The sequence below is a fragment of the Astatotilapia calliptera genome, chromosome 20, assembly GCF_900246225.1.
Source record: "Astatotilapia calliptera chromosome 20, fAstCal1.2, whole genome shotgun sequence".
Lineage (NCBI taxonomy): Eukaryota > Metazoa > Chordata > Actinopteri > Cichliformes > Cichlidae > Astatotilapia > Astatotilapia calliptera.
Window position 1 is genome coordinate 25180165 of NC_039321.1, and position 26628 is coordinate 25206792.

Consider the following 26628-nt stretch of genomic DNA (forward strand, 5'->3'; position numbering starts at 1 on the left):
TTAAGCTCAACATAAAATGATACACCTCTTAAACATCTGGCAAATGGAGCAGATGGACTATATGAGCTATATTCAAATATGAGATCATAAACAGCATCATTAACATTTTAATTACAGTTATTTTAGGCAATGGGAAACTTGTCAGGTCCCGAGAAGCATCTAGATGTGAATGAATAATTATGAGTATGTAGTTTAATTGATTTTCTTGTTGCCACGGCGAAACTTTCACTTTAATTTGGAGAAATACCACATTGCCTTTCACTATTATGCCGATGACATCCAGATCTATTTTGAGCTGAATGATGATCTAGCTATGTCCGTGAGTAACTTTCGAGAGTGCATGTGCGAGGTCAAGCAATGGCTTCTGGCAAATTTTCTTATCCTTAACGATAAGAAAACTGAAATTATGATCTTTGGCAGTGACGCTCTTCGTGCCAAACTTCATGATGCTTTTGGTTTTCTCACCAGTTCTTTCCCTGACACTGTTAGGAATCTGGGTGTGCTACTTGACAGCTCATTTAAACTTGACAAACAAGTATCTGCTGTCGTTAGATCTAGTTTCTACCAACTTCGCCTTATTTCCAGGGCCAAACATTACATCCCGCACAATGACTTGGAAAAGCTTATCCATGCCTTTGTTACGTCACGACTAGATTACTGTAATTCACTTTATTATGGTCTCCACTCTACCCTTTTACATAGATTACAGACAGTCCAGAATGCCGCTGCACGCATTCTAACTAAAACTAGGAAGTTTGCTCACATCACTCCCGTCCTTGCTGATCTGCACTGGTTGCCTGTGAAATTTCGTATTCAATTTAAAATCCTGTTGTTTACTTTTAAAATTACTAATAACACAGGACCAAGTTATCTTAAGGAACTCTTAAATTCATATCTTCCTACGAGGGCCTTAAGATCCTCCTCACAGTCATTGTTGGTTCAGCCCAGATCTCGCTTGAAGTCTAGAGGTGATCGAGCGTTCGCTCTAGCTGCACCTGAGCTGTGGAACAGTCTCCCGATTGGCATCCGGGCGTCTGATTCTATTCAATCTTTTAAATCACGGCTTAAAACATATCTGTTTGAACTTGCTTTTCCTACCAGTTAATTTCTCGCCTTGCTTCTAGTGTGTTGTTCTAATGTTCTAATGTGTCTGGTTGTTTTGCGTTGTCCTGTGCTGTCAATGTTTTCCATCACTGTGTCTGATGGTTCAGCTTTACAGCTTTACTCTGCTATAGCTCTGTGCTATAGTTTATTCTTATTAGTGGTTTTTACCTGTGAACATAATCTCACACTTATATGACTCTGACGTTATAGTCTTAATTATTTTATTATTTTATTGTTGCGTTGCCTATGTCCTCTATCACTGTGTATGATGGTACAGTTCTCTTTGCTACAGCTGTGTGCTATTGACTGTTCCTATTAGTGGTTTTTACCTGTGAACATAATCCCACACCTATATGATTCTGATGTTTTAGTGTAAATCATTTTATTGTTTTATTGTTTCATGTAAAGCACTTTGGCATGCCCCGGGCTTTTAATGTGCTCTATAAATAAAGATTGTTGTTGTTGTTGTTGTTAATGTCACATTTGGCAGGACGAAATATTGACTAAATCTGATCTCAACGTGCAGCAAAAAAGAAATAAGTGCAGGAACCCACTAAGCAATGAGTCACACGGGCAGAGTTAAAACTGACCAGACGTGAGGTATGTAGAAGCTGAGTGGTGCAAAATCAGACATTTTACACCATAACACTAAAATACTTCCATAGAAAAATGATTTGCCTTAGTGGCAGTGCTAATACAACACTGCCACCCAATGGCAACAATAAAACACCACAACACTGCCCTCCGTACTAATCTTAATGCCTGTGAACTAAATGTTGTCCAATGCTGTCTACAGCAGGCACATAATTTAATCACACTGTAAAATGAATGCAAATCAGGCAAATCACTGGGGTGAGAAATATTGCCGGGATTAACCTCGTGTAACATGAAAAGGGGCACAGCAATTCATCAAGTCGAGCTCAAGACTGCTTGGTGGGATAAAGATGCGCGATCATTAACATACGCACACGCACAAATTTAGCTTTGTGCCTAGGTGATGCAGTTATCGAAATGGAGGAGAATCTGGTAAATATTTTAACACTGTGAGCAACAAAGACATCAAGCAGGAAAAAAAGTGACATCGTGGATCGCTCTGTATGTAGGTTTCCTTTACCGAACGATGGAGGCGATCTCAGGCCGTATTCATAAAATGATTACTCTATTACATCTGTAATGTAAATTAATCCTAATCAATATGAGGAGTCCTACTCTTAATTCACAACATATCAATGGACTCATTCTAAAAGATGACGAGCACGCTGTTGCCACATTATGCATCTAGAAAATGCACATAATGTCATCCCACCTTTGGTACCCACACAAGATTTACATGCAGATGGTAAAGAGACCAAAGCGGTGGAGGAACACACTACATTCGTTCGGCAGTGCCAAACCCTGGGGGTTCTGTAGCTGTGGAGCACAGAGCACCAAGCAGAACGCTCATCTCTGCAGAGCTCATTAAACTCCACTAATCATATCTGTTACTGCTGGAATGGGTGGAATAAAGGGAGAGAAGCAGAAATGGGATGTGGTTTCCTGGAGGTGGTTAGATGTGCACTTAAAGTGTGTTGTGTGCATGTGCATGTTCTAAAAAAAAGAAAGAAAGAAATAAAAATCTGGCACTGGCTCACCATATCTACCCATTTCTCCATGCAGCGGAGAATCTACCCCCCTCAGTTTTACATTTCTGTTTCTGCCGAGCCTTTCGTCGCTCTCTTCTTTCCTCTCTGTCCTCATTCTGTTGTTTTTCTGCTCCAATTGTATCAACATCTTCAACTGTTAGATGAAGGAATTAAAGGGCAGCTTCAGGTGATTTCAGCACTAAAGAAAATAATCTGCTAACTGGACACAAAGACAGGCAGGATGAAAGCGTGTGTATTCACTACATCCTCTAATAACACGGCCTCATATGCGCCGTTTTGGCTCATAAACAGATGCTTAAGTTAAAAGGAAAAGCCTCATTGTCTGTTGCTTTGTGGTCTGCTTGTTTTTGATTTTACTCGCTGCTAACACAAGGCTCTGCAAAAACAGGAAGGATTCAATCCACGCATTCCAGAGCGAAGGCTAGATGAGATTTAACCGCTATGTCAACTCAAAACTGTTTAGCTTGTACGCCTTGAGAAGATTTGCGGAGGGTTTTTACAGATACTGGGTGGTCTGAGAGCATCCTGCGCGCAACGCATCTCTGAAGTACAAAAGCTGTCTTTGTAAATACCGTCAAAGTTTGGATCTAGGACAAGTACCTGGAGGCAGACAAATCTTCACCTGTGCTCGATGTAAAAACAGACGATCATTTGTTTGCAGAGTCTGACAGACAATAATGATTAAAATATGAATCCCAGGGTAAAGACCTCTGGCAGACGTTCAAAGTTTAAACCTCTGTTGACTCAGAAAACATTATTTCACATCCAAATTACAACTTTTTCTTCAACACAGTGCTCTGCTGCACTACATTTTTCTCTATATTGTGTGAATTTTTAAGACAATAATACTCCCACTGTGAAAATACTGCTCTCTAACAGGACTATGCACTTTCACTGAACTCACATGAACAGTTAATGGCTAACAAAAGCATCAGTAATGTCACGTAGCACTGGAGAGAGCACCCAAATGCCGGATGCAGAGGCAGGCAAAATATACAGAAAGCAAACTCTCTGTTGGAAAAGAACAAAAAACCAGATACAGAGAATCCCATTAGCCATTATAACACACAAAAAAAGACACACAGGGAACAAGAGGTAGCCTAACACAGGGCAAAAAGACAACCTGACAGAAAGGAGAGGGGCAAGAGACACCGCAGCCAACCAAACACAACTGGTGAGTCACAAAGGAGGGAAATCAGACTCAGGTGGAGACAATCAGAGACGGCGGCGGGTTGAGGTGGGCGGCTCGGTCTAAATATCGACAGTATCAGTACCAACGCTGGTACTGGTATGCATTGGTAAGACTACACATCTTTGGAGCGGGAGTCACAAGTTAGATTCCCACCCGGTATCCAGTAAGATTCCTGGCTAGACCTAAAAAACCAAGCCCTGGAATGGCGCAGCTACGTCTTCAGCCTGTCCGCAGCTCGGACACAAGCATTTCACTACATGTTGTACTCTATAATTGTGCATGTGACAAATAAAGGTTCTTTGTTTGTTTGCTTGGATCAACGCTAGCGCAATAGGGTCGATACCTGTTTCTATCTGAATGAATTATTATTTTTGGAAATGAAAAACTACACCTCAAACAGACACTATGTCATTTTGTGCTGACTGTCATGTCTATTTTATGTTTATCCTATAGCACATTTAAACAAAAGAAGTTGACTCTAAGTTTTTTTACATACAGGCACATTTACATATCAGGTCTTCACAAACCCAGTTTTAAAATACATGACAAGGTGAAAGGTGTGTTTTGAATTTGCAAACTGATGACGATTCATCTCATAAATGAGCCTCTGCTCTGAAGTATAAACGTCAGTAATGATCGGCACTGGTCCTGTGTTAAATTTGCAGTACTGGAAGTAACACAAAGACAGAAAGGCAAACAACAAGACGCACGCATTGTGAAGCAATTTCTAAAATAAATCAGGAAAGAAAAACAAGACAGAAAAGGAAAGTAATAAACGAGTAACACAGGTAACACCAAGGAAACCAAAGGAGACACTCGGCAAGCATGAGCATTCAAAATGTCAGAAAGAATATCAAATAAATCCAAACACAGACTAAAATTCAACAAGTACAGAAAAAGAAAGCAGGGCCTTAGTAAGTAAAAAGAGGGATGACAGAAGCTGGGTAATCCAGGTATCTAAATAAATAATACAGCATTATGTATTTAGATTCCAAGATAAATTCTCACTCCCCACAAATATTAATATTCATGGAATATACAGCGTGTACCGACAAAGGTGTTGGTCAGTGAAAATGATGGCAGTCTAATGTGAGTAGGGGGCGGTATGAATAACACTTGACAAGACCATTTGCTTTCACTGTCATCCCTGTCGATTTAGCTGCGGGGGCTGGAAGCCGCTGCTGCCACAACACAAACAACAGGGATTACATGCATAATGACAGTCCTCCAACAGGATATGTGTTTAAGTTTAAAATCAAAGGTGCGTTTCATAAGGGGGGCTTTTATTTAAGGAAACCGTTCACTTAAATGAGATTAAAATTGTTTCAGAGCATTAACAAGTCCTGTCGGTTAAGCTGCTTTTGTTAAAGTTTTCCTGCAGCAGTTAAAACGACACGATGGAGATGAAGAAGTGCTTAGGTGATGCTGATTTTGGTTTTTTCTTTTTAGATTTACATACTTGCTCAGAAAAGTTATCTGAGGACAAAGGTGTTGGTCATGTCTGTGCATCTCACTCTGGCTTCGGAGAGAGAGAAAATACGGTGTGAATAAAATAATCTGGATGATTTTAAGTCAACTGGTCATTTCACATTTTTCAAATTTAAATATATTTGAACTGAAATATTTTCAAAGTTTGTTTCCTTCCGAGCAGTGTCACAGAACTTGCACTTGAGTCAACACCGACTAGTGTGTGACAAATCGTCGGGGTCAGCTCAGTCAGTCCTGTGCAGTTTTGCAGCCTGCTGTGCTGTGCAATCCTAACACCTCAGCGTGAGTGAGATTACTCCCTGAGGCAGCAGGGGCCTCTGATAATTATAGTGGAAGGTGAGAAGTTAAGCCTCGACACATCCGAAAAATGAAACATATTCCTCTAACCTTAGCTGGACAATAAAGCCCATTGACTGTATTTAAAAGGAAAAGCCAAAAAAAAAAAAAGTGCAAGTGACACATTATTGAGTATTCAGCCATCCATAAAGATTTCCTTGCTAATCACAAAGAAACATACATACATGAGAATGTATCTGCAGTCATTTTGCCATCTTCATTCTTTTTTCAGGATTTGTATAGATGTGGGGAGATGCACACAGCTGTTAAAGGCACCGTATATTATTGAATGCACAGTACAGTCAGAGTCAAAAGCAGTCTAGCTACTGGCCTTCTTTCAAATTTCATAGTTTAATCTGTAACACATCAAAATATGATTTTTTTTCTCCCTTTATGTAGGGAGAGTTATAAAAAGGAATCACTCCTGAATTCATTTACTATACGTATTTCACACATAAAAAGTATCAGAGGGAAAAATGCTGTATTCTGTCTAGAGCTTCATCAATATAGGATTATTAAGACCGATACCACTATTGATAATATATTTAATATCGGACGATATTCTAATATCTGGTAAGCAGTGTTGGTCAAGTTACTTGAAAAAAGTATTCCCCCCAAAAGTATTCCTGTTACTTTACTGATTACTTATTTTCAAAAGTAATTAGTTACTTAGTTATTTTTAAAAAAAAAAAGATTTACAACCTGAATAGGTAATAAAGCAATAGATCTTTGAGATCTAATAGATCAAATTACCTTTTTTGCTATAGTAATCCCTTACTTATTCGTTACTTGAAAAAAGTAATCGGATTACAGTAACGCGTTACTTGTAATGCGTTACTGCCCATCTCTGCTGGTAAGCCTAGTAGTTTATTTACTTGGATCAGATCAGCAGGTTGTCGTGTTCTAGTTTGATGTTTGATGTTGTATTGTGAGTGCCCCCTGGTGGGCACATTATGCAAAATCAACACTGATGACATCGTGGAAAGGAGTGCCTTCTTTACCTTTTGATTTTCAACTACTAGTACTAATAGTAGTTATAACATTACTTCAGCAAATAGCCAATACTGGCCGGTAATACTGGCTTGCCGATAAATCAGTCAGGCTCTGACCGTGTCCAAGAAAACGTGGAAGTCAGCTATTTGTGAGTTAGATTGATATTTGAAATTGTCAAATGTCATCAAAACTTATTTGGCAACATTTCAGTCAGCTGAATATTTTCTCAGATAATTATTCCTGAAAACTTCTCATTTCGTGTCTTCATAGTCACTGCAGAAACTACTGCTTCACTTTGAACGTGCAACACTCGTTCTATAATCCTGTATGTGTTTGGGATTAAAGTCTAAGCTTTTATCGCTCATCAATGATCTCTCGTTTCACAGAGGAAAGCTCAGCGGAGATGGATTGTCTAGATGGGAGAGCACAGATGCCTGAAGTGAGGATTTAGAAGCAGAAAAGTGGAGGATTACAGACTAGGATTGACGTGATTGGCAGACGAATCAAGCTGCTACTGCTGCTGACACATCATCCACCTGCCAATGAAGTGCACAGTATCCTGCGGGACCAACATCACCCTGCGCGCCACCTTTTCCATCTGCTGCCCTCAGGGAGAAGGTACAGGTCTATACAGGCCAGAACATCCAGACTGGCCAACAGCCTGTATCCACAGGCTGTGAGGCTCCTGAACTTTCTGCCCCCCTCTCACGGACAATAACCATATCCAACTTCTTAATAGCAATGAACTGGTCTGCATTGGTGCATCATATCTTTATTCTCTTCCCCCTCCTGCCCCCCCCTCTTTCTTAAATAGATAACTATCATATCTGATATCATATCTCACAGTACAATAATATTGAATGGGTTGCATTGTTGTATTTTGTCATGTTTCTCAGGTCTTTGTCTGAATTTCTACGAACATTATTGCTAAGGATTGTCTTATTGCATTGGAGTCACACTGGGTTAAATATGTACACTTGGGTTTTAAGGGGTATTTATTATTTTCTTCTTTTTTTGGGGTTGTATGGAAGCCCCAAACGCAATTTCATTGTTCTTGACAATGACAATAAATAAATAAATACTAAAATACTAATAAATGCAACCATCACAAAAAAATAAAGAAATAAAAATAAGCGTCATCTCAATACCAAAGCATGTGAAAAAAGCTGTAAAACAATCACAACTACAAATATAATCAACTTTGTGTTTGGTGAGGATTACAGTGGCCCTGTCAAGGAGCCAGAGGAGAAAATGTTGGTCCTTAAATACAGCTCCATAAAGTTTAACTGACAATGTCAGGTTTTATTCTAAGCTTCTCAGTGTGAACTGTGCCTTCAGCTTATTGTACACTGTGGAAAAAACCCACGAGTAAATTAATACAACTAATGTCTGCACTCATTTATCCCTATGCAATTAAACTTAATGTGTAGTCTGCAGAAATGTTGTAATTAAAACAAAATAAGAAGAGAGGTACAAAATAAGAGTGCAGGCTTCCGTCTACTGGCTAACATCCAACATTGCCAACTTGTGGCCACCACTGTGCAACCCCACAGGCTCATAGGATGATCTCCGAACCGCTGTGAGCAGATGGTTGGTTTTGTGCACCTGTCCCCCACCCGATGTCAAGAAAAATCAAGTCCCTGCAGTAAGTTTCACTGCGGACTGTTTATTTTGTTGTCAGCAATGCCTGTCAGCAGCAAAATCTAACTTGGCTGTGCTGCTGCAAACAGAGCATTCACGCGGCTGCTTCAGTAACTGAATGTGCAAAGCAGAAAATGCCACACACTTAATCAAGAGCTAAAAATTTTAATGATTCCCCAAAACTAGGCAAAACAATGCTTTACCTGCATTCACATGTGTTAAAATGATTCAGTAACACATTATCTTTTTAATATCAGCTCCCACATGATACAGTATTTAATCAGATTAAAGCAACCCTCTGGACCCATTATAATGTTATTAAGTAATAACTTAGTCCCTATGATATTAGTGCCTTTGTTTAAAGATTTTATAAGTCCTACTTAAAAAAAAGCGTATCTGCTCATTGTGCAAATATACAAAGTCCACCTCTGAAAAACAAATAACTACACGTGTTTCATCACACACCAGCAGAAAATGGCAGCATTTATCAGTTTATAAACTTGTCAAGCTCCTTCTTTCAAACACATGTGATGCACAGTCTGCAGCCTGCCACCTGTCTCCTCCATCTCTACAGTGTCCATCTATCAGATTTGAAAACAGCACAAAATAGCACAGACACCGCCTCATAGTTTGCCAGGTTAAAATATATATATGTACTTTCACTTTTATATGTGAACATTTTACTTTTAAGTTGGTGCGAAATGTTGAGAAACTGTTGCGTTTTCCATCCAAGTTAAGCAAGACTCACACAAACTAGCATGCAATTGTTTAGCACGCATGAACTAAACTGCCTACTGTTGCACTGTTCAATTAATCAACCACAAACATTAGCATTAACATTTGGTAATGGTAAATAAAGCCCCTGTACCTTAAAGCAGCCAATGTTCCCTCTAATTTTTCATGTGTTTGAGCAAACACACAAACTCCCTGAGCGGTCCCTTGGACCACTGTGAGCAGCAACAGACGTGTGCACTGTGGTCACGCCAGCATCGAATCCATCCGAGTTACATGGTTTAGTAAAATAATAAAATTACAGCATTTACATTTATGTTAGACTACTTTTAATTAACTATTTTAGCCCACTTACAATGAAAATTTAAAAAAACAAAACAAAAAAATCTTGTTCATGACCTGTGTAGCATGTTAACACTATTGGAAGTAAAAATAACTTGAACTCCAATTTTGAAAACACAAGTTTCTTTTGTTTTTTTTTCATAAAGCTCTGACTTGTATTATGAGTATGAGTCTGTGGTCTGGGAGAGTCCTGTAACTCTCTGTCTGCAAAATACAGAATATAATGACCAACGTTGGGCAATTAATTATATAGTTACTTCTTCAAAAAAGTAACTGAGTTTTGCAAACAACAAAGTTTTTTGCAGCTGTTTACCTAAAAATGCAGGCAAGGCGTTTTTTTAAATAGCAGGCCTGACAACAGGAGATGTATCACTGCTGTAACACCTGTAACATTCAGCAGTCGCCTCATTGTTCTGACACACACAACAAAACTATTGACTACACTACACACTAACTACACAAGATTTGCGCTAAACGTCGCAAATCTCTTACATCTCAAAACACTGCCGTCACTCCTAAAAACTGGTATAAAGTCCACACTTTTTCCATCAAATGTTCCATCTGTCCTGCTCACATCTCCAATGGTTGTACACGTTGTCATTAACGTGGCTTCGCTCCACATCAGCCACGCCGCTTTGCTAGCTAAAACACCGGTGTCGGCACATAAGGACGCTGTTAGCCTGTCAACGACGTTGATTAGCTGCGTATATACGAATGTGAATCGCATCATTGGCTGGACTATGGGATAAGGTAGCATCGTTCTAATCCCATACGGGAGCAGCCAGTCACTTACTGACTAACACTGCAAAACTGAATTGTTAAAGTTTTCATTTTAATTTCAATTCAGGTTTAAAAAAAAATTTGTGCGCAACGCGTGCCAGCAGTGCACAATTAGAGGGAACATTGCTTATGTGTATTGCTTTCCTCTGTAGTTCAGTATAGTAATCTCAAGAGCCCTTGGCAGCTAACCGTTAGCGCTCCTTCTGTGTTAGCTTCAAAATCTCTTCATCTTCTCCTCTTACCCATATTTTTGTAGTAAGAGATTTCCTTACTTGAGTTTTAGGTTTGTTTCTTTGTTTGTTTTTCTCTCTCTTTTTTCCTACAGTGGAAATGTTTTCAATTGCACAGCCTATTTCCTCTCATTTGTGTTTGGTTAGCCTGCCCTCTCATACCCATTTTAAAGCAGGCTATTTGGTTCAGTGGCTGCTTGTGGCTGCCGATAAAATAGCACAATGTTTAGAGCAAAATTGGCTTCCTCAAAACACAAACAGAAAGATAATAGCACAGAGTTTTGTTTTCATTTCTTAAATCTGGATAAGTAGCTCTGAGATTTCTGCCAGCACTTTAACACAGCAGATACATTTGACTGTGCAGATTTTACTAAGATGATTTGGCAGCATTTTTTCTTCTTCCAAGGATGGTTCTTTAAAAAAATACATTTAAAAAATAGTTCAAAAAATAAATAAGTAAATAAATGAGCTATCTCTCTGAAGAAAAAAAGTGGTTGTTACACTTTGTGCTTTCTGTTACTGGTACAATTAATTTTTTTAACTTTTTTTTTCAAGTAAATGCAGACAAAACAAATTCAAAACAATTCATTTTCTACATATTAGCTATACTTTAGCATATTACTACAGAAAAAATATTATTCTCTACTTAATATATCCCTTTAACACATGTATAGGGCATTATATCATATGCTTTACTGGCTTTTAAAAAATTACAAGTTCAAGCTTCATATCTAAATAGCTCAGGATTTAATCTGTGCATTTACATTTCTATTGACTTTCTGCTAAAATGTATCCCAGTACTCCAACAGTTATGAGTGGAGCAGCCGAAGGAGAAGCTAAATATTACAGACTGTATTAACTGTGACTTCTGTATGAAGCTCCAAAGTACAGATCACATCACAGCACCATGTCCTTGAGGGCGCTTGTATGGTACGGCTTCATTATACTGCAGCACTTTCCACACTTTCTGCATCACATCTTCACAGCATCAAACATGCTCTCTGTTTAGGCTGTCATTCTCCTGTAGATAAATATCGCCAGACTACAGGTTTATGGGTTTTTTTGTTGTTTTTTTTCCCCCCGCTTGCTGCTTCTAAATCTGACTCCTGTGAAAAACGATAAGGGGGAAAAATAACACAACAGTTTTAAACATATGCAATCTGCATTCACGATCACCTCTGTGTGTGACAGGCTGTGCTGACACAAACTTTATGTTGGAATTGGGGTACACTACAGGATAAGATGTGCCAAGAAAGAGCCTGCTGACCCTAACTCTGTTTTCAATCAGGCTCCTCTGGCAGCGTTCTGATTTATCCCAGGGCTAATAAAAGCTGGGGATGCCAGTTCTATAAGCACAGGAACAGCTAGGGATGTGTGCATTATAAATTTTTCAGGATGTACCAGGTGTGCCATGGTCTGCCGCTTAAACTAAAATGACTGCACTGACAGCATTTTTCCTCTGCGAGCACTGGCTTCTGAATAATAAACTCAGAAGGTGGATGTCTGCTATGAGAACGATTCCCAAAACAACTTCATGCAACATGTTTTGCTGCGACTGAGGAAAAGGTTATAGTGTTTCAAATAGGCCAACATGGATATTATTTCTCAAAAAAGAAGTACTTGCACAGTTCATCGGTCTTCTGCATGGATAAGTGAGCACAGTCACATGTGATTCAGATGCCCTGCTGTGATTTAGCTTCCCGGATGCCAATATCATGGCCATCTGAAGATAAGTCTGCCCAGCGGTGCAGACGAATGACCTGTGCTCATCTGTATTTGACCAGTCAATACGCAACCTAGACAAAAAAGTATGTGGAGGCGTGTTACATAATGATTTCCCCTGTGATGTATACCTCTATTTTTGTATTTAGTTTTTAAACTGCTGCAGGCTTGAGATTAGACGTTAAACCTTGTGAGATAATCGCCGTTTATGTTCCGTATACACTACACAAGATATTCCAAAAACGTTATGCAAAATAGCACAAGGTGAATGCAGCAGAATACAGTACCTTAAATCCAAAAAACAATGCACTGCACAATACCTCAGAGGGATCAATATTGAACACTTCATCCACTGCTCTAATTAAATCTGCAAGGTAAATCTGAAAACACATGGCAAAGTCAAATCAAAAGTCCTGCAGAGTCATGATTGTGTGGTCACTGTCAGTACATCAATTATTTTCTGCTCATGTGAAAACTGTATGACTCATCACGTTTGTTCTGTGTGATTTTTCTTTCATCGCACATCAAAATGACAGCAGATGGAGCGTGTTGGTGCAAAGAGCTGACCGATCAAGGGGTTTCCTTTATGAGTAAACTAAATACATTGAAACAGCCCAAATCCAAGACTCACCATGTGCAAAAAGAAAAAAAAGTTACCTAGCTGAGTGCACACACAGACTGCACCAGCAAACCTCTTGCAAAGTGACTCCGTCTACATGATTAGCAACACCAGCAGCATGAAGCTAATCTCTAACTGCAGGAAAGCCCACCGGGTAAGGAGGTGTGAGGAATCTGTGAGTGAGCTGGAACCATAACACAAGTGGAAGAAGGAGAGGAATTAATCACTTCAAAGAAGACCAAAATATGTTCTGCACCTGCAGTGGTCATGTATTAAAATTTCAAATCACGTCCACCTCTCCTGAGCGGGGATTTACCAACGGTTTATTGAGGTATTAGGAAGATATTCAAGGGTAAAGTGACAGGCAAGAAAGGAAACAGTGCTTCCAACTTTGCCAAAAAACTGAAAACATACTCTGCGCCAATGTTTAAGTTGGGAAAGTCTTCCATGTCACTTTTAATGGAGATAAATGTTTCAACAACAAAAAACAAAATCTACGACTGCGTGAAATAGTTCAGCAGTTTAGGAATAATGTTTCTATAATATCATTGACAGATTTAGAAAATCAGGAGAATAGCCTCCGTACAAGGCCGAGGCTAAAAACTACCAGTGAATGGCCCTCAGGCAGCACTGCATGGCCTCAGAGACAATTCTGGAAACACTTTTACACATTTGCCAAGTGAAAACTCTAACATGGAAATTAAAAACAAAAGCACATTGACTGGGTTGAGTGGGCTGAGGTGACTTGGAAAACTCATGTGGTCCAAAAAGCTGAAAGTCTTTTTGGTACTCATGAACAACCGAGAGCCCGAGTTATCGATGAATAGCTCAAAAACTGTGATGGGAAGGAGGGTAACTCCTACGGCCTTGAAGGCACCATTTAGCCCAAACAATAAGGGAATGCATGTTTTTTTTAGCCACGTGATGTCATGCAGCACAACAACCACAGTTACCTCAGTTTCCTGCAGTCGTGACCTGTCACCCAGTGAAAACACTTGGCACATTATGAAACAAAAAGTTAAAACTGCTGAGCAGCTGAAATCCAATATCAAGCAAGAATAGGAAAACATTTCACTTTTAAAACTTCACCAATTGCTCCCCTGAGTTCCCTAAAGCTAAAAGATAATACTGTTAAAAGAAGACGTGGCGCAGCAGAGTTTCTAAAAACACCTCAGTCGCAACATTTTGTTGGGTTTTTTTTCCCAAATGAAGAAGAGATTTTTCCATCAACGATAATATTTTTCAACTTTCCATTTCTACCCTTTTCAATATGAGGGTTTATATGATTTGCAAATGACTGTGTTCCATTTTTATTTTCATTTTCACAGAGCCTCAGCTCGAAATGGTCTCAGAGAAGGCAATTTACTTACGGTATTATTCCAGCTTCAAACACGACAAAGCCCGAATCAACAAATAAAGAAATGCTCAGCAGGGGGAAGCCAGTGTAGTCAAATTTAGTGTTGGACATTAATCGTTTTACACGGCGATTTACTTCCGACCTGACAGGGGTTAGAAAGGAATTGGGGCTGAGAAACAATGTGGGACATGAAAAAAACAACATGAATGTTGGTTCCTACGCAGCAACAGCCGGGAGGCTTCAAATCATTTTTGAGCTTCTGTAGGGTCTTATTGGTGTCTAAAACAGGTCAGAATTGTCTTTTTTCTTTGTTCTCCTCAAGGGAAACAAGTCTTTTAACTTCAATTAAAGTAACAAAAAGCAAAGAATGCATCTGACAGCACACACACCTAATTTAATGGGTAGCGGTGCTCTACCTTGACTGGTTTAACCTTGGAAAGTCACTGACGTAAGAAATAAACTTTCCCAGAGTAATTCAACTATTCAAAAGCCAAAAATCTGTTGTCACGCTCCCCGAACAAATGGGAGCATCGGCTGCTGAAGGATTTTATTTATTTAATTTCATTTTTTTTGACAACACGTCACAAAACTGAACACAACCCAAATCACACCACCAGTGGGGAATAAGAGAATTTATTGCAGGATTACGCACCTGGCAGTGCCACGTGAATATGATTCATGAGAAAACTGTTTATTCTGCTCTGGTACCACCAGAAGGTTGTTAATATTCAAGTCTTTGGGCATGTGCAACACTCATGGAATGGATTTTCTCTCTGCAATTCAAACAGGCCTTTACATATAGCTGAGGGACTCCTGATCCAATGATGGGTGACAGCCAAAGATAACAAAAAAAAAATAAAATCCCCCTATAATTACTGTTCCGATATTGCAAGCCAGCGCCACTGTGGATTAGCCTTCCAACAGCTGTGCAACAGTATGTAAGGTTGTTGCTAAAAATAGATTAAAACAGCCATCTCTTATTCACACAATTTGCAGCCTGCTCACTTTCTTGCCCCTCTCCCCACCCGTCCCCTCCTCCTCCTCCTTCCACCTCCCCCTTCCCTTCCCTTCCCTTCCCTCTCTCACATCCGAAATCGCAGACATGCAGCACGAGCTTCAAAGAGCATAGATAACTTGGGGTAGCGCAAGACAGGCTGTAATTCATCACAACACATGCAATGATAATGTCATCTTCACAACCAGAGAGTGGCATTTAGGTTTAATGCACCCGGCGCTCTCACCTATCCTGTGACTGATAAGTAGGCACTGGGGGAAAGCGTCACAGTTTGACTTGAAGTTATTATTCGGCCGGGCTTATGTATAATAAATATACAACATAGGCTGAATAACAAATGTGGATATGTTTCAGTAAGTAATAGAACGGAAACAAATTGCACAAAGAAACCCTGAAATGCCTCTAAACGTTTAACCAGTCATGTCTTTTTCCCTTGATTTTCCACTGCGTTAACACTGCCTGCTGTGTTATTCACAATGCCTGGATGAGCACCTAAGTGAGTAATCATTTCAGTCTTTCAAATCAGAAAAACCTATCCAATCCTCCTAATTACCACTTAGGACTCCAAGAAGCAGCTATTATAAAATACAAGGAGTAGTTCTATTAAAAAAAGTTTACATTGTACAGTGTGCCATCACAGAACATTTCCAATGATGGGACAGACGACTTTTGTTCCTACTGCTAAACAGCATCTTAAAAACAAGACACGATTTCCTGATGAAGGAGAAGACAAAACCCGAAAGGGTACAGCTCAACTAAACACACACACGCAAAAAGAAAAAGCCAGCGCTCCTGTTTTAAAATAATATTTCTGCACCACAGAGGATGTATATGCGCCCAGTTCAATCTGCAGCAAACCTGTGAGAACTCAAAACTCTCTGCTCAGGTCTCTTAAGGCCAAAGGCTTCCATTTTCTGTTCTGGGGATTACGTGACACTTTGCAACAGTTCAGCCGAGGCAGGTTTTGTCACACTGTGAGGTTTGATCGCAAAACCCAAATGTATGTATGGAGGCAGAAAAATATCAACTGAATATAGGAATAATTGTTTAAACAACTACAATCTGGACTCATTTACTCAGAAACCTCATATTGTAAATGCATTTTGTCAATAAGGTAAAATGTCCTAAAGGTTTACAGTGACGCTACTCTGGCTGGATAAAAAAAAATAAGGAGTTATTGCTCAGTTATTCCATTTGCTACTATTTTACAGCTGCTCGTGCTGTTGTGTTCAATTAATGAGCTGAATTTTCTGCGGCTGATCTCGTTCTTTTTTCTTTTTAGACCTGTGGCATGTTCAACCAGACGGAGATCAAAGGATTGCACCCATGAAAAAGTGAGCTTCAATCCCACATACCCACCTCTCACACGCACAAGTCGGAGCACACGCATCTTCACACATGACATTGCTCATGTGTGTGTGTGTGTGAAAGGAGCATCACAGTCTATCAACAGTAACACACTCTGGCCAACTGCTTTACACTCCAAAGGACTCCATATACTTTATAATATATATATTAAGAAAAAAAAATATATATATATATGTATATATATAATTACAAAACTGTGTGGAGGCAAAAATATTAATACCCTCGATAACATGATTAAATATGTTGAAGGAACTGAAGGATTAATTGCACTCGAAGCGTCGAAACAAAGTTACATTAAAAAACGATTTCCTAATTGCAAAAGTAGGACGCACATTTTGAAATGTTGCCTCCCTAAACACCTTAATTTTGCATAACCGCGTTGCTGTATTTTTATTTATTAATTTTTCAGAATAGGCTACTTTCAAAAAGCTTACCGAATATAAATGAACAGTGCGTCCATGCATTATTTAAACACTGCAACAGTCAATCAGAATCAAACAGGATGCACAAGATAATTTAGTGTTGATGTTTGCACTCACTGGCTTGCATGAGCTGACCCTGACGCCCAAACACCTGGGAGAAAGGGCTTCGGCTGCAGGTGAGCATCTCCTCCATGGCTGGGCTCCTCCGGTGAAGTGGCGAGGTCCTTCGGCTCAAGAAGAGAAAAGTGGAGTGAGAGTCTGCCTCGGAGTGTGGAAGGTTAGCGATCACACTGGACCAATCCTCTCCTCTCCAGTCTCTCAATTGACTGCTAATTTGCCTTTGAAGACACTTCACAACCTCTCCCACGCCTTTTCCTGGGATGTCATTTGCTTTCTACAGCTGCCTCCCTGCTGACTGCAGATCAGTTCCGCGTCTTGTTGCCTCAGATGCCGTCAGAGTTGCTGCTGCTCTTCGGCTGATAGGAGATCTGCGTTGGGTTGCTCTCAGCCTGCTCATTAGGGCTCTAGTGTGGCGCTGCTTCAGACAGAGAGCATAGCAAACACAGCATGAACAAAGCAAGAGAGAGAGAGAGTCAGAGAGAGCAATGAGAAGGAGAACCCTGCTGCAGAGAGAAGGCAGACTCTCTCCCCTGACGAAAGCAAGAACAGAGATGACTATGTGTGCATGTGTGTGCATGTGTGTGTAACTGGTTTTTACATTATTCTGTAGCTGCTGCTACTTGAGACTTTCCATGGCTTTGATTCCCTCTGTCTACATAACTGGTTCAAGGTTCAAGGTTCTTTATTTGTCACATGCATAGTTATACAAGTATAACACACAGTGAAATGTAGCCTTTTTTTTTTTTTTCAACTGCTTCTCTTTAATCTAACTGTTGAGAAGTGTTAAGTTGAGATGCACTGAATGTAAAATGCATAAAAATGATGAAGAATGATATGGCACATGTTCATAATCTGCACTTATAGATGCACTATAAAGCAACGGCAGCATACCCAGTGTTTTGATTTCGTGCGCACCTCCCCACACTCTTCTCATATATTTGACTCCAAACTGAATTTGGTTCAGCTACCATTCTTTCTTCCCTCCCTTTCTCCCCCCTTACATTCATACTTGAGGATTATCTTCCAAATATAGACAGAGAAGACTGCATCTCTCTCTGTGTCTCACTCACACACAAACAGTCAGGTGTATGCAGGTTTTATGCAGCACTTTGCTTGTGCAAGCAAAACGGCTTTCACGAGTCCCTCGCAAGGCAAAAAACAGGGATCCTGAAGATAAAGCTCGACCGCGAGCACAAAATAAAATCGGTTTCAAACTAAAGGGGCCAGTGGATCATTAAAAATGGATCCGCATCCTTTATTAATGTCCTCGTTACTGTGCCTGTTCTGCTCCCGCATTAAGAGCACGCAGAGAGAGGAAAGAAGTGACTTTTACAGTAGTACTTTATCCTTGTATCCTGTTGGTTTTTATTACACCCACAAAGTGCTGCTTGCTTGGAGGGACTTAGCTTCAACTCGTAAAGCCAGTGTCACATCCCTCTTAGCTTTGAACTAACAGTTGCGAGAGGCGGCAAATGAGCGGCATTAGGATCTGCAGGGCTACATGAATTTTACTTCCCGAGATCAAGATTCCAGCCAAGGACAAGTCCGACATAAGTGACTCTGGCTGCACCAAAGAAGACGTTGAATTTGACTCAAATAAACATCACAATAGCCAGAACAAGCATGGCCGGAGGTACTGTGATGTATTTTTTTCCTCTCATCTCTCTTCACAAAACCGCTGTGATCCTGACGGGTCCTGTCAGCATTTCATGTTTGTGCACATCCAAACCTAATCCGTACTTCCAGATGACACACTGCATCATTCAAAGTCTACCAAGTCATTTAGGTTTTTGACAAATAAGACGCAGGTCAGGTCTCCGACCCACCCAGAAGTAGGGGGAAAAAATTGCAATCCATCTCTCAGTTGTTGGAATTTAATATTGTGCATCACACCGAGAATAAGTGATGAAATTAACAAGAAGAAGATCAAAAGTTTCTCCTTCTTAGACTTCTGCGTGGCTGTTTTTGTTTTCAATCATCTCTGATCATGTTTCCTCACTTCTCACCAGAGCTTCCTGTGAGAATTCGACATTGCCCTGGGCTAAGATCTTCAGCTGTGTTGAGCATACAAATGCAGCACCACAGTTTGAAGTTACTGCTGAGCTTGTGAGCACTGGGAGTTCTCGCACCTCAGGGCTATGGTTTGTCACTATACGTATACTGGCATGGCTCCAAGCTAAAAAAAATCACCTGCCAGGCACTGCTACTTAAGGCACCTGAAACCTAATCCCTTATTCCCAAAGAGTGTAATTGGACTTGTTTGAATTCTTAATTACTTAAAGAACATCAAGTGAGCTAAATTCCTTTACACATGTGCTATAAATCCTAAGAACTACAGTATCTGACAGCTCATGGATTTCCTCAGTGCAATTACAAAGCAGCACTCTCACCCATATGTGTTCAATTTGAGTAAAATCCATTTCCTGGAGCTTTTGAATGTGTCAGAGAAAAAAAAAAACCTCCAGTAAAAACCCCAAACCATTTGTGTTCATTTGACTCAGAACCGCTAAAAGCTTCTAAAGAGTGAAAATGTGAGGTTCACCAGGTGGAGAACAAAGCAGCTTTAGAAAAAACACACACAGTTTACTGCACCTATTGCTGCTGAATCGTGTGCATCTGCATTACACTGCTGGCTACAGCCATGACACAAGGGGCTGCGGAAATTACAGCGATATGTCAGCGTCACAGACTGATGTAAGCCACTGCTGCTGTTTCCTCATAATACCAAAGAGTCATGAAATAAAAAATCTTTCCGCTCTCTTCATATATTATTTGCCCCTGGGCTTATCATTTGCCCACAGCAAATAAAAGATTCAGCCTAACTGCCAATTTCAAATTAAACTCACGCCCACTGCACTGCATGTTAATGAACAATTACATTTAGGCAGAGATTACTTTTCGTCCGTAAATGACTGATGGTCAGAAACTTGGACCTTGTCTCTACAGACAGGAGAGAGCTGCTGCCTTTCTGTGGGTAGGATTTCATTTTTAGCCAGCACCCCTGTTAAATTTGACTGGGGCCTGTCTCATTTATATTCAAGAACCAACACTTTGAAGCACTCAGATGATGTTTTCTTTGATCACTTGTAACTCAATGGAGAAACACATTTATGATCAGGTCCTCCAGTTTGAGACACACATGCACAAGCACACAGATGACCAATACCTCACAATATCACACAAATCTGTCTGGGTTAAAGTACAGACATCGAACACTATGAAAGACCGAGGCAACTATGTAGGCTTTTATCATAATATAGATAACAACCTCTTTAACTTACCCTAAAATCTGAGTTGACTAACTCCAAGAAAGGAAACCCTGCTTTTACCGTCCAGGAAATGGAGATCAGTCACCCAGTGCCTGTGCAACTGTGATTTTAACTCAGTCTACAGTCAGACCAAAAGCCACCTTGCCAAATTTATTTACACAGCTGTGTGGCCAAAGGCAGGGGGGCCAGCTTGGGTATGGTTGTAAACATTAACCTCTAACTGCAGCTCAATTGCATCCCTTATTATCTGCTACTTATAATGCAGTTACAAAATAATAACTCCGGGTTTTCCTAATATCATTCACCACTGAAAAATATTTTGGTCTGTTAGATATTTCAACAGCATAGGCAATTTGACAAAAGCAATTGCTTGTGCTTACCAATGACTGTAGAAAACATGGACGACGCGAAGAGCTTCCCAAAAATTAAGACAAAACGTCTCTATCGCCCCCTGGTGTCTGGCTGCAGTATAGGTCAGAAACCCCGCCTGATCCATGTTAGCGGATGGGGACTGGGGTCAGACTAAAATAAAAATAAAAAATATTCTCCGATAAATTCCCAGATAATTTTTTCCAAAGATTCTTTCTTTCATTATCAAGTGTTCTCATCACCCTGATTTATGTTCAAGGGGTCTCCTTTCCCATAAGTTTGATTCTAATTACTACCATAATGCTTTTATAATGGGGTGCAACGTCATCATAACAGCTTTGACTGGCAGCTGCAGTCACAGATAAACTTGCGCATCTCTGTTTGGGAAAGGCAGATAGAGCAGGGACGCCGAGAGGAGCTCCAGCGTTTACGTTACAAAACCACAACCGACTGTTTTAACCTGACAGCCTGAGGTGGTCTTCAGTCTGAACTACCGGATAGACAGATCCGAGGCCCCACCGCACTTTTAAGTTAAATGTGTTTGTAAGCTAATCCGTAACTACCGTCCTTAGCTAGGTCCTGAGACCTGTGCAGAGATGATTATTAAATACGTGCAAACAACAGCATGTTTTCAGTCTCTTACCACATCTGTACAATAACACCATTTTTTTTAAATCTTGCACTTATATATATATATATATGTATATGTGTGTGTGTGTGTGTGTGTGTGTGTGTGTGTGTGTGTGTATATATGTATTTGCATATATATATATACATATATATACAGCTTACATCCTTCAAGAGAAATATTTTTTCAGTACTCAGGCAGCAGCTTAAACACTGCGGATAATACCTCTGTATGTTGGTGACCACAATGCAGGAGCAGACATCTTCTCATCTCTGGAGATTTCCATTTACAAAGCACCAACAACTCGAAGGTAAACATTATATTGGAAAATCTGTTTATATAGTATTTATAGTATATAAGGCTTTGTCCTTTTTAAAATAAACAGCTCAAACATCAGCTGTCAGCAGAACTGTAGAACTGAACAAAATGTAAGAGTAGAACTTCAGATCCCAAGTGTGTGAGGACAGGGAAGGATCAGCTTTATTTCACAGATTAACTTTAGATTTCAGTTTGTGATGATTCTGTTCTCTTTGTGATTACAGGAACTGTCCTCAGATTCAGACCTCAGCACCATCCAGTGACAGCAGACAGATCATCCAACATGTTCACATGTTAACTGATGAACAGTAATAATAATAATAATAATGGATTGGATTTATATAGCGCTTTTCAAGGCACCCAAAGCGCTTTACAATACCACTATTCATTCACTCTCACATTCATACACTGGTGGAGGCAGCTACAGTTGTAGCCACAGCTGCCCTGGGGCAGACTGACAGAAGCGAGGCTGCCATATCGCGCCATCGGCCCCTCTGGCCAACACCAGTAGGCAAGTAGGGTAAAGTGTCTTGCCCAGGGACACAACGACCTGGACAGAGAGCCCAGGGATCGAACCGGCGACCTTCCAGTTACAGATGAGATTCCCAACCCCCTGAGCCACGGTCGCCCCAGTATAAAGGTTAAAGTACCACATGTGCTGTCAGTGAAAGCTGCAGCTGTTTTATTGGTAAAGTTAAAGACGAAAAGTCAAAGGGATGAATCCCCCATGTAACTGTGTCACTGTATATCAGCATTAGCACTACCTCATTTTGGTGTTTCAGACAGCTGCTGATCTCAGACCTGCAGAGCTTCTGTTTTACACACTGAATGTAATCAGCTGCATGAAGAGCACATGTTTTCTCTGACAATTAAATAAAACCTGATGAAGGTCAAAGGTCGTCATTTGTATGTTAAACTAAAAACCGTTGATCTGGAATTCTTACACCGTTTTTTGTCAATAGTGTGTTATTTACCATAAAGTAATTCAGAGTCAATCATACCAAAGTAACCAGAGAGGACAATATATTTTTAAATGTTTAATGTTTAGTATCTTTTAAAGTGCTAAGCAGCCATTTATTTGCTTCAGCAGTGAGCAATGCCAAAAATAACAAACAAAACTCCTTAATGGTCCCTATGCTTTCCTACACAAATAAAAACCAACCAAAAGACAATTCACTTACCTAACTTTCTAACAAAAAACAGGAGAAAACTTGATCAACAAAAATGGCTTCTCACGCCTACTAGGCTGCTGCAGTGAACAATGTATACAAGGTGAAACAAAATACACAATTGCTACTTTACAAATCTATTTACAGCTATTTACAAGACTTAGGTTCTATTGCCAGACACACACACACAAAAAGGTTGTACTTGGTTATACTTGCAAATCAATGGGCAAAGACACTCTACAAAATAACGACTCAAAAACACATGTGCTTTGTTGGATGGAGGAGGCTAGGAGAGGCCAAGTGGCTGTCATCTGGTGGTTAAATACTGGAGGTGATCAACCAGTTATCCAATCCGAGAACAGGAAGAGACTCCACCCAACTACTCAGCAGGCACGCCCAGGTGTCCACCCCCTAAGAAAGAAAAGGGGAAAAAACCCACAGCCATCCTCTGGTGGGAGGAATCACACATAAAACAAACACTGACAACATTGGATCATAACAAGTGATTTTAGGTATTTCAGAAATATAAGATGATAAGCTGTGTGTCTTTTTCATAATAATGACATGGTTATATTTACCTTGACCGAGTCAGTCGCCATCAGCAGATAAACTGTATCAGTCGGGCTATGTAAAAAGTGTGAGGAGCATGACCCAGTCGGCTTTGTGGTACCTTGAACGCCTTTCCACCCAAAAGTTAACAAGGGATTTGAAGAAAACGTAAAAGGCAGAGTGAGTCTGGAGCTCTACAGACTCAGCTGGCTGAAGTGTACTGAGGGCAGTACAGAGCGGATGCAGATGGGACGCATGGGATTCGAACCATCGCCGCTCTAGATCAAACTCTGCTTACAGGCCTTGTTGCTTCCCATGAGCCACTTGGCCGGCCGATGAAACAGAGGCAATATTGCTATATTTAAACTACACGCACAGTTGCGCACTCATGTCTGCTTTTCTTATTAGCTGGGCACGAGGTAGTGGTGTGCAATACTGCATATTTTGGTATCGATCCGATACCAAGTAAATACGGGCTAGTATCGCTGATACCAATACCGATACTGATTAAATAGTTAAAACCCAGGACCTAATTAGGACAAAGTTTATAATTAAACTAAAAAATACTTTATTATTGTGGCGGGGTGTGGTCTGCAATGGCGCTGCAGGTGAGATGGACTCACCGGCATCTAAAATCATGCCTCGCTGGCTTAAAACCTGTGCTCTGCTTTTACTGTTGTTGTTTGGTGGTGATGTGTACAGCTGGCAGTGGGAGAGCTGCAGCTGTTGAATATACTGTTACAGCAACAGTGTGATTATTGTAAGGGTGGACAGCGCGTGGCTCGAGGTGAGCCGGAGGACGGCGCGCCAGCGGGACCTGCCAAGGTAACAGGTAACAAGCCTTCTTTATAAACAGATAGTTTGATCATAGTGATGTGTGAGTGTCATTGTTTTTTGCCCTTTGCTTTAGGTGAGGTCCGAATGGCATCAGGCAAAGTTCTACAGTTCTACATGGATTACATGAACAGTGCCTGTCAACAAGCCAGCTGTCTTTACTGTTAAAACCAAAGATGCTGGAGAAGGTAGGTAACAGTCACATGGCCAAACACACATTGTGTGCTGTGGAATGCAATTATATTCGCTATGACTTACCTGCTCCCTCTGATTTTGAACACACGGGACACTGTCTGTTCATATCACATCTTTGTAGGTGGTTTGTCTCTGGCCATCGAGGGGCTGTGTGCACAACCAGGACAGAACCTGCACGGTGTCTTACCTGCCAGTGCTGCCACGAGACTACAGCATCCTTGTTAAATACAATGACAAGCACATCCCAGGCAGCCCCTTCTCTGCTAGGATTACTGGTAACTGTCTTTTTACATCAGTGTAGACCATCCATGCAGCCTCTAAGATGGCAGCCCAAAAGCTACAGTAAAGTAATTCATTTCCTTCTCTAAGTGACGATATCATGAGGACGTACCATCTGAAGGTGGGTTTAGCTGCAGATATTCCACTGGACATAGGAGAGCTTGACCTCATCCAGGGAACAGCCTCTCTTACAACACCCTCAGGGCCAGAGGAGCCCTGCCTGCTGAAGATGCTATGTAACGCTCACGTTGGTGAGTGTCCGCCTGATAAGTGAGAAGTTGCTAAACAATGAGACTCAGCAGAATCCAAATACTTTATTAATCCCTAAGTAAAAGACAGAGGGGGGGAAGTAATAAAAGTTAAAGCATGGAGAAAGAAGCAGGAGCAACTGAAACGGGCTGCATGCACACACAAGAATAAGCGTTGTTAACCCTCATCTGTTTTGTCTGTCTGTCTTAGGAATTTCCTTTGTTTCCAAGGAGATTGGCAAGTACCTTGTTAAGATCAAGAAGAACGGTCGTCATATTCCCAGCAGCCCAATTGCTGTTATGATTAAGCAGTCAGAGATTGGTGATGCAAGCCATGTGCGTGTGAGTGGACCGGGGCTGAGCAAGGCCAGGACTTTTGAGCCTGCAGACGTCATCATTGACACTCGTGATGCAGGTATATGCTCAGTGAAAGAATAAATACTAGAGATGGCAAAATACCACTTTTTTTATGTCCAATACCGATATCATAAATTTGGATATTTCCTGGTCAGTGTTATCCACGCAGAAGTTGATATAGTCTGTTATGCAGGTTGTTAGACCTCCTACGGCAGCTGAGATCCTTTGAGGTGAACAGGACTCTTCTAAGGATGTTCTATGACACTGTGGTGGTGACTGCTATCTTTTATGCTGTGGTCTGCTGGAGTGGTGGAACGGCAGAGAGGGACAGGGGGAAACTTAACAAACTGGTCAAGAGGGCCAGCTCTGTCCTGGACTGTCTGCTGAAGTCCGTTGAGCAGATTGGGGAGGAGAGGATGTTGTCTGAGCTAACATCCATCATGGACAACACTTCCCACCCCTGCATGAGACTGTACGAGCACTGAGCAGCTTGTTCAGTTGTAGACTTTTACAGCTACAGTTTAACATGGTTGCACACACACACACACACACACACACACACACACACACACACACACACACACACACACACACACTTGTGTACATATCTCTGTACATTTTTATCTGTACATACAAATTTCAGTTGCTTATGTATATAGGACTACTTTGTGTCTTCCTTCTACATTTGTATTTGTATATGTATTGGAATGTAAAAATAATTAATCACGATTAAAATGTGTCCATGACTTGAAAACTGATGATGATTCATCTCATTAATCATTACACACTGCTCTCCCCTACATAAGCTGTACTAATAGGTTAATTGTATCAGTACCGCCCCCGTATTTATTTGGTATTGGATCAATGCTAAAATTTGCAGTATTTTTATATTTTGTCTTTTTTTTTTTTTTAAATGAACGACAATAAAAAAAAATTCCTGGCCTAATTTTTCTTCATATTATTACTGGTATAAATTTTTACATGATATAAAGCTCATATCATGATATAGTAACACCATCCGATTCCAGTCCCTAGTACACAAATTGGTGAGACAAGCCGACTCACATCTGACAGTGAGAGCTCTGTGTGGCTTTCCATGAAGATTTAATAAAAAAGGAAGCTAATTAAACAACTTCCACCACAATGCTTCTCATAATATGCAAGAAAACAGTTCTTGCTAAAGGTGGAAATGACAAATTAGTTTGACCCGAAGACCAGTTGGTCGATGGAAATTACTTGTGTGGTTACATACAGGCAAAGGAAAGCTTAAAGCAGCTGGCGGTACGGTTGTTGGTGCTAGACAGGCTAT

The 26628-nt window shown here is 40.5% G+C and overlaps 1 protein-coding gene across 3 annotated transcripts in view; it reads right to left on the minus strand.

Annotated features, from left to right (window-relative positions):
- The window catches only part of LOC113012890 (kazrin), a 182402-nt gene extending 161905 nt beyond the window's left edge, over positions 1-20497 (minus strand). For 2 of the 3 annotated variants that reach the window (XM_026153314.1, XM_026153315.1), the window contains exons 1-2: positions 20386-20497; positions 17102-17519 (exon numbers count right to left, since the gene is read on the minus strand). In XM_026153314.1, the coding sequence (XP_026009099.1) occupies positions 17102-17177 (76 nt within the window). In that variant the 5' untranslated portion in view covers positions 17178-17519; positions 20386-20497. The remainder of the gene's footprint in view (positions 1-17101; positions 17520-20385) is intronic. The other variant, XM_026153316.1, reaches the window with a different exon arrangement.
- Between the last annotated feature and the right edge of the window lie 6131 nt (positions 20498-26628).